This window comes from Heterodontus francisci, chromosome 24, assembly GCF_036365525.1.
Source record: "Heterodontus francisci isolate sHetFra1 chromosome 24, sHetFra1.hap1, whole genome shotgun sequence".
Taxonomy (NCBI): domain Eukaryota; kingdom Metazoa; phylum Chordata; class Chondrichthyes; order Heterodontiformes; family Heterodontidae; genus Heterodontus; species Heterodontus francisci.
Genome location: NC_090394.1, coordinates 65,479,084 through 65,488,805, shown reverse-complemented (window position 1 = coordinate 65,488,805; position 9,722 = coordinate 65,479,084). Strand labels below are relative to the sequence as shown.

At 45.0% G+C, this 9,722-nt stretch overlaps 1 protein-coding gene across 1 annotated transcript; it reads left to right on the top strand.

Moving 5' to 3' along the window:
- Window positions 1–409: 409 nt before the first annotated feature.
- LOC137383697 (uncharacterized) lies at window positions 410–3,889 on the top strand. Its single transcript, XM_068056871.1, has 2 exons — window positions 410–450; window positions 1,853–3,889. Exons 1-2 carry the CDS (start codon window positions 446–448, stop codon window positions 2,619–2,621), a joined length of 774 nt encoding a protein of 257 aa, XP_067912972.1. The 5' UTR covers window positions 410–445; the 3' UTR covers window positions 2,622–3,889.
- The last annotated feature ends 5,833 nt before the right edge of the window (window positions 3,890–9,722 follow it).

Here is a 9,722-nt window from a genome sequence, read left to right as displayed (position 1 = left end):
CGTTTGCGCAACGCCTAGCTGTTCTTTGTGCAGTACTTCTGGCTGCTTTAAGTGCTGCGGATGTTAAATCGCTGGGGGCTTTCTTGTAGTTCAACAGTGCAATGCGCTTTGCGGCTATGACAGGTTCCAGCTCTTCATTATGAGATTGAAACCAGTCTGCATTTCTCTTCGCACTTTTGCCATAGGTGGTCAAAGCTGACTCATAGATGGCGTCTCTGATGTGGGCCCACTTGGTCTCAGCATCCCCTGCGGGAGTGTTTTGAAGGGCTGTTACAAGTAAATTTAGAAATTTTTGTAACAGCTGTGGGTGAGAAATTCTGCTCGTGTTGATGCGCGGGTGGCCCTTCTGCTTGGAATGATGCAACTTCTTTGGTCTGAGTCTAACCTTGCTGCACACCAGGGAGTGGTCGGTGTCGCAGTCCGCAGTACTATTCACTCCAAGATAATGTGGTGAGTTGAAGGATTTGCTGTTTAGTGAATGCATGGACATTATAAAGTAGTGCATAGTGCATTATTCTGTTACTGGAATGGAGCGATGTGTAATCTGTCTATTCCTATAAAGCCACAAGGCACACCCTGAGATCATTAGAGGCTAATTTCCTGAGGTTAACCAAAGAATAGTTTAGTTGTTCCTCTGTAGATTAGCAGTTGCTTTGAAAACCCCTGGCTCTTTGTAGATTAGTAGTTGTTTCGTAATGCCTGGCCCATTGTCAATTAGCAGCCGCACTGAAACTCCTGGCTCTTCCCCAAGGTCAAACAAGCCCCGAAGAAAATGACAGACTTTCTTTCACTTTTAATACTAATTTTTTGTTAATAACCTTGTTTTGCATCTGTAACAAAATATGACACTGAAGTGTGGTGTGTTATGTGCATATTAGATGATTTGATGTGAGCTTTATATAGAAATATTTACACACACACATTAGTAAATCTCTTCCGTTGTTATTCAGAATGAATTGGAAGCCATAATGGTGTTGAGAAAGGAAGGAAGAGTGTTGGGCAATGAGAATGAAGAATACTTTTGCTTTGTTATTAATACAGGATATATAGATATTTGAAAAAATTATAGGAATATTCAGGAATTGTTTAGATTTACTCGTCTGTAATACTCATCACATTTTTAAAGAAAGTAGTCATCCCTCATGGTAATGCTTCCCATTGTAATGTCAGATCCTCAACTACTGCCAACAAAGTGGCTAAATGATTTAATGCATTTGTCTCTTTACACTGCTGCCCTTGATGTCCACCATCTGCTAACAGGCTATGAAAAGAAATATCAACATTTTCCCCTCTATATCACCAGTGAACCCATTGAGTGTCTTCTAAAAAAAAAGCATGAATTGTTTTATATAATACATTATGGTGCATCCTGGGAGCACGTCCATATCATTTTGTTAACTAAATCAACAGTTTTGGTACAAGTGCATTTGCTGCGAATTAGTAAATAAGCCCCCCAAAAATGCAAAGCTCTGGCACAGTTTCAGCTATCAGAGGGAGCTGGGCACACTGTAATCCTCAATACTCTGCTTAAAACCCAGGATTGTTAGATTTATAAAGAATATTTTCTTTGATCTCTAATGGAATTGTACACAGAGAGTCCAGTCTCCAGGATTTGAAAGCAGGTGACAATTAGGCCAGGGCACACACATGTAATTCAAGCGCCATTTTAAAGTCCAAAGAATCCTTTGCAACAACAAAGAAGACACTCAGGCCTTGGGTGACAAAATGAAGAGACTAATATCCTCCAGATTCCGAGATCATCCAGGTGCCATTTTGGAGGGTTTGTAGGATATTTGGGATTCCCTCTCCTAATGATTAAGAGATATTAATAATTTCATATGGTCTTTTTCAGGACCACCAATCACAACCTCTGCATCACCAACTCGTTATTTCATACTAAACCCTGTCACCAGGTTTCATGGAGGCACCCAAGGTCACGTCGTTGGCACCAGCTGGACCTCATCGTCGCAAGGCGAGCCTCTATAAGCAGTGTCCAAATCACACGCAGCTTCCACAGTGCGGACTGCGACACCGACCACTCCCTGGTGTGCAGCAAAGTTAGACTCAAACCAAAGAAGTTACATCACTCCAAGCAGAAGGGCCGCCCGCGCATCAACACTAACAGAATTTCTTATCCACAGCTGTTACATAAGTTTCTAAATTCACTTGAAAAAGCCCTTCAAAACACTCCTACAGGGGATGCAGAGACCAAGTGGGCCCACGTCAGAGACGCCATCTATGACTCAGCAATGACCACCTATGGCAAACGTGAGAAACAGAATGCAGACTGGTTTCAATCTCACTTTGAAGAGCTGGAAGCCGCTAAGCGCATTGCACTGTTGAACTACAAGAAAGCCTCTAGCGAGTTAACATCCGTAGCACTTAAAGTAGCCAGGCGAACAGAACAAAGAACAGCCAGGCGCTGTGCAAACGACTACTGGCAACACCTATGCAGTCGTAGTCAGCTGGCCTCAGACACCAGAGACATCAGAGGAATGTATGATGGCATTAAGAGAGCTTTTGGACCAACTGTCAAGAAGGTCGTCCCCCTCAAGTCTAAATCAGGGGACACAATCACTGACCAACGCAAGCAATGGACCGGTGGGTGGAGCACTAACTAGAACTGTACTCCAGGGAAAATGTTGTCACTGAGACCGCCCTCAATGCAGCCCAGTCTCTGCCAGTCATGGATGAGCTGGACGAACAGCCAACAAAATCAGAACTCAGTGATGCCATTGATTCTCTAGCCAGCGGAAAAGCCCCTGGGAAGGACGGCATTACCCCTGAAATAATCAAGAGTGCCAAGCCTGCTATACTCTCAGCACTACATGAACTGCTTTGCCAGTTCTGGGATGAGGGAGTAGTATCGCAGGACATGCATGATGCCAATATCATCACTCTCTATAAGAACAAGGGTGACCGCGGTGACTGCAACAACTACCGTGGAATCTCCTGCTCAGCATAGTGGGGAAAGTCTTCACTCGAGTCGTTTTAAACAGACTCCAGAAGCTGGCTGAGAGTGTCTACCCTGAGGCACAGTGCGGCTTTCGAGCAGAGATACACATCATTGACATGTTGTTCTCCCTTCGCCAGCTACAGGACAAATGTCGCGAACAACAGATGCCCCTCTATGTTAAATTCATAGATCTCACCAAAGCCTTTGACCTCGTCAGCAGACGTGGTCTCTTCAGACTACTAGCAAAGATCAGATGTCCACCAAAGCTGCGAAGTATCATCACCTCATTCCATGACAATATGAAAGGCACAATTCAGCATAGCGGTGCCTCATCAGACCCCTTTCCTATCCTGAGTGGTATGAAACAGGGCTTTCTCGCACCTACACTGTTTGGGATCTTCTTCTCACTGCTGCTCTCACATGCCTTCAAGTCTTCAGAAGAAGGAATTTTCCTCCACACATGATCAGGTGGCAGGTTGTTCAACTTTGCCCGTCTTAGAGCAAAGACCAAAATATGGAAAGTCCTCATCAGCGAACTCCTCTTTGCTGACGATGCTGCATTAACATCCCACACAGAAGAGTGTCTGCAGAGACTCATTGACAGGATTGCGGCAGCCTGCAATGAATTTGGCCTAACTATCAGCCTCAAGAAAACAAACATCATGGGCCAGGACGTCAGAAATGCTCCATCCATCAATATTGGTGACCACGCTCTGGAAGTGGTTCGAGAGTTCACCTACCTAGGCTCAACTAGCACCAGTAACCTGTCTCTAGATGCAGAAATCAACAAGCGCATGGGAAAGGCGTCCACTGCTATGTCCAGACTGGCCAAGAAAGTGTGGGAAAATGGCACACTGACAAGGAACACAAAAGTCCGAGTCTATCAAGCCTGTGTCCTCAGTACCTTGCTCTACGGCAGCAAGGCCTGGACAATGTATGTCAGCCAAGAGCGACGTCTCAATTCATTCCATCTTCACTGCCTCCGGAGAATCCTTGGCATCAGGTGGCAGGACCATATCTCCAAGGCAGAAGTCCTTGAGGTGGCCAACATCCCCAACATATACACCCTACTGAGCCAGCAGCGCTTGAGATAGCTTGGCCATGTGAGCCACATGGAAGATGGCAGGATCCCCAAGGACACATTATCCAGTGAGTGCGCCACTGGTATCAGACCCACTGTCCGTCCATGTCTCCGTTTTAAAGACGTCCGCAAACGCAACATGAAGTCCTGTGAAATTGACCACAAGTCATGGGAGTCAGTTGTCAGTGATCGCCAGAGCTGGCAGACTGCCATAAAGGCGGGGCTAAAGAGTGGCGAGTTGAAGAGACTTAGCTGTTGGCAGGCAAAAAGACAGAAGCGCAAGGAGAGAGCCAACTGTATAACAGCCCTGACAACCAATTTTATCTGCAGCACCTGTGGAAGAGTCTGTCACTCTAGAATTGGCCTTTATCGCCACTCCAGGTGCTGCTTCACAAACCACTGACCACCTCCAGACGCTTACCCATTGTCTCTCGAGACAAGGAGGTCAAAGAAAGAAAAAAAGAAAGAAATGATTTCATATGGTCTTTTTCAGGACTATTTATTTGTTGCACACTGAAAAGAACATAAGAACATAAGAAATAGGAGCAGGAGTAGGCCATTCGGCCCCTCAAGCCTGCCCCACCATTCAATAAGATCATGGCTGATCTGCCCCAGACCTCAACTCCTCTTTCGTGCCAGCTCCTCATAGCCCTCAACTCCCCGATATTTCAAAACTCTATCTACCTCCTCTTTAAATACTTCCAGTGATCTAGCCTCCACAACTCTCTGGGGTGGAGAATTCCAGACATTCATTACCCTCTGAGACAAGAAATTCCTTTGCATCTCAGTTTTAAATGAGTGTCCCCTTATTCTGTACCTATGTCCCCTAGTTCAAGATTCCCCTACTAGTGGAAACTTCTTCTCAACATCCACCCTGTAAAGCCCCCTCAGAATCTTGTACGTTTCAATAAGATCACCCGTCATTCTTCCAAACTCTAATGAATAAAGGACTAACCTGTTTAGTCATTCTTGATAAGTCAACCCCTTTATCCCAGGAATCAGCCTAGTGAATCTCTTTTGAACTGCCTCCAATGCCAGTATATCCTTTTTTAAAATATGGGGACCAAAACTGTACTCCAGGTGCGGCCTCACCAACACTCTTTACAGTTGTAACAAGACTTCCCTATTTTTAAACTCCAACCCCCCCGCAATAAATGCAAAAATTCCATTTGCCTCCTTAATTACTTGCTGCACCTGCAAGTTAACTTTTTGTGCTTCATGCACAAGAACACCCAGATCCCTCTGTGCTGCACTTTTTGGAGTCTCTCTCCATTTAAATAATAGTCTGCCTTTTGATTCGTCCTACCAAAGTGCATGACCTCACACTTTCCTTCATCAACTCCATTTGCCAAGTTTTGCCCACTCACTCAATCTATATCCCCTTGCAGATTCCTTATGTCCTCATCACAACATGCCCTCCCACCTATTTTTGTATCGTCAGCAAATTTGGATATATTACACTCTGCCCCCTCCTCCAAGCCAATAATATAGATAGTAAATAATTGAGGTCCAAGGACTGATCCTTGTGGCACTCCACTAAGTACGTCTTTCCAACCTGAAAAAGACCCATTAGTCCCGACTCTCCGTCTTCTGTGAATTAATCGATCCTCCATCCATGCTAATACATTACCCCCAATAGTTCCAATCATGTGCAATCATCTTTTATGTGGCACCTTACCGAATGCCTTCTGGAAATCCAAATACACGACATCTACCGGTTCCCCTTTATCAACTCTGCTTGTTATATCCTCAAAGAACTCTAGCGAATTTGTCAAACATAATTTCCCTTTCACAAAACCATGTTGACTCTGTTTGACTGCATTAAGCTTTTCTAAAAGCCCTGCTATTTCTTCCTTAATAACGGACCTGAGCATTTTCCCAACGACCGATGTTAGGCTGACTGGCCTATAGTTTTCTGCTTTTTGTCTCCCTCCCTTCTTGAACAGGGGCGTCACATTAGCGGTTTTCCAATCCGCTGGGACCCTCCCGGAATCCAGTGAGTTCTGGAATATTTCGAACAATGCTTCCACTATTGCTGCAGCCACTTCTTTTAAAATCCTTGGATGCAGGCCATCAGGTCCTGGTGACTTGTCTGCCTTTAGACCCATTAGTTTGTCAAATACTTTGTCCCTCATGATAAAGACTGTTACAAGATCTTTCCTCCCATTAGCTCCTTGCTTATCTGATATCTGTGGGATGTTTAGAGTGTCCTCCACCGTGAAGACCGATGCAAAATATTGGTTTAAATTATCTGCCATTTCCCTGTTCCCCATCATCAATTCTCCAGTCACATCCTCCAAGGGTTCCATGCTCACTTTACTCTCTTTTTATATATCCGTAGAAGCACTTGCTGTTTGTTTTTAAATTTCTTGCCAATTTACTTTCATAATCAATTTTCTCCCTCTTTAATAGCTTTTCAGTCACCCGCTGCTGGTTCCTAAAAAATTCCCAATTCTCTGGCCTACCACTAGTTCTTGCCACTTTGTATGCCTTATTTCTTGATTGAATACTATCCTTGACCGCCTTTGTTAACCACGGGTGGTTCATCCTTCTCATCGAATCCTTCTTTTTGACCGGGATACATTTTTGCTGAGCGTTATGAAGTATCTACTTAAATGTCTGCCACTGCTCATCCACTGACCTTCCCCTTAGTCTATTTTCTCAGCCCGCTTTAGACAACTCTTTCTTCATACCTCTGTAATTGCCCTTGTTTAAGTTGAGGACACTGGTTTGAGACCCCAGTTGCTCACCCTCAAACTGAATTTGAAATTCTACCAGGTTGTGATCGCTATCCCCTTCTTTTGGGCCTCCTTATCTCGAGAGACAATGGATACGCGCCTGGAGGTGGTCAGTGGTTTGTGAAGCAGCGCCTGGAGTGGCTATAAAGGCCAATTCTGGAGTGACAGGCTCTTCCACAGGTGCTGCAGAGAAATTTGTTTGTTGGGGCTGTTGCACAGTTGGCTCTCCCCTTGCGCCTCTGTCTTTTTTCCTGCCAACTACTAAGTCTCTTCGACTCGCCACAATTTAGCCCTGTCTTTATGGCTGCCCGCCAGCTCTGGCGAATGCTGGCAACTGACTCCCACGACTTGTGATCAATGTCACACGATTTCATGTCGCGTTTGCAGACGTCTTTATAACGGAGACATGGACGGCCGGTGGGTCTGATACCAGTGGCGAGCTCGCTGTACAATGTGTCTTTGGGGATCCTGCCATCTTCCATGCGGCTCACATGGCCAAGCCATCTCAAGCGCCGCTGACTCAGTAGTGTGTATAAGCTGGGGATGTTGGCCGCTTCAAGGACTTCTGTGTTGGAGATATAGTCCTGCCACCTGATGCCAAGTATTCTCCGAAGGCAGCGAAGATGGAATGAATTGAGACGTCGCTCTTGGCTGGCATACGCTATCCCCTAGAGGATCATTAACTACAATATCTATTATTAATTCTACTTCATTATACATTACTAAATCTAAAATAACCTGTTCCCAGGTAGGTTCTGCAATGTATTGTTCTAAATAACAATCCCTGATGCACTCTACAAATTCGTCTTCCATATTACCTCTGCCAATCTGATTTCTCCAGTCAATACGCAGATTAAAATCACCCATGATAATTGTAGCACCCTTCTTACACGCCTCCATTATTTCCCGATTTATACTTTGTCCTACAGTGAGGCAACTCTTCGGGGGCCCATAGATGATTCCCACCCGTGACTTCTTCCCCTTGCTATTCCTTATTTCCACACAAACTGATTCCACATCACGACCTGCTGCACCTATATCACTTCTCACCATCACACTGATACCTTCCTTTATTAACAAAGCTACCCCACCTCCTTTTCCTGTTTGCCTATTTTTCTGGAACGTCTAATACCCTTGAATATTGAGTTCCCAGTCTTGGTCACCCTACAACCATGTCTCTGTGATAGCTATCAAACCATATTCATTTATTTCTATTTGTGCCGTCAGCTCATCTATCTTGTTGCAAATGCTGCGTGCATTCAGATAAAGAGCCTTAAGCTTTGACTTTTTACCATTATTACTCATTCTGGTTCTAATTTCTGCTGCACTCTTCTGCTTATATTTTCTGCCCCTTCCTGTCACACTTTGATTACCGTTCACCTCTTCACTACCCTGCACCTCTAATCTCCCTCTTCTTTTTGATTTTTTAAACTTCCCTTCAATTGAACCCTCCCCCCCACTAATTAGTTTAAAGTCCTATCCACAACCCTAGTTATACAATTCACCAGGAATCGTGTATCTGGTTCCAGCATGGTTCAAATGAAGCCCGTCCCAATGGAACAGCTCTCTCCTTCCCTAGTACTGGTGCCAGTGCCACATGAATCGGAACCCATTTCTCCCACACCAATCTTTGAGCCATGTGTTTACCTCTCTAATCTTATTTACCCTACGCCAATTTGCACGTGGCTCAGGTAGTAATCTGGAGATTATTACCTTTGAGGTTCTGCTTTTTAATTTTTAAGCAGAAACTCTTCCCTAGTCGTTCCTATGTCATTGGTACCTGCGTGGACCACGACAACTGAATCCTTCCCCTCCCACTCCAAGTTCCTCTCCAGCCCAGAGCTATGTCCTTAACCTTGGCACCAGGTAGACAACGCAGCCTTCTTTGTCTTTGCTGCAGAAAACAGTATCTATTCCCCTAACTCTGCTATCCCCTATTACTACTACATTTCTCTTTTCTCCCCCCACTTGAAAGGCGTTCTGAATCACGGTGCTGTGGTTAGTTCACTCATCCTCCCTGCAGTCTGTGCCCTCGTCCACACCGGGAGCAAGAACCTCATACCTATCAGATAAGGGCACTGGCTGAGGTTCCTCCAAGGCTAAATTCTGGACCCCCATGCCTGCCTCACTCACAGTCAAACCCTCCTGTCCCTGACCATGGTCCAAATTTGATGTAATTAATCTAAGGGGTGTGACTATCTCCAGAAACAGTGTCCAGGTAACTCTCCCCCTCCCTGATGTGTCGCAGTGTCTGCAGCTCGGACTCCAACTCATCAACTCTGAGCCGAAGGTCCTCAAGCAGCCAACACTTGCTGCAGATGTGGCTGTGGATCGCACTGGCGTCCACCAGCTCCCCCATACTACAGCTGCAACACATTGCCTGCCCAGCCATCTCTATTCTATTTAATTAATTAATTTGGATGTTAAAATATTTGGATGTTTGATGCTATGTTTGATTTAAATTAAATTAAAAGTACCTGTTTAAACAATCAATTGTAATTAATACTTCTAGTCCTGCTCTGTGTTTGTACTCTTATTATAACACTGTTACACTACCACGATTGAAAATAATTTAATTACTCAGTTCCTAATTTGAACCAATACCCTCCCTGCTGGTCCCTCTCTCTCTCTCTCTCTATATATATGTGGGGCGGCACAGTGGCGCAGTGGTTAGCACCGCAGCCTCACAGCTCCAGCGACCCGGGTTCAATTCTGGGTACTGCCTGTGTGGAGTTTGCAAGTTCTCCCTGTGTCTGCGTGGGTTTCCTCCAGGTGCTCCGGTTTCCTCCCACATGCCAAAGACTTGCAGGTTGATAGGTTAATTGGCTATTATAAATTGCCCCTAGTATAGGTAGGTGGTAGGGAAATATAGGGACAGGTGGGGATGTGGTAGGAATATGGAATTAGTGTAGGATTAGTATAAATGGGTGGTTGATGGTCGGCACAG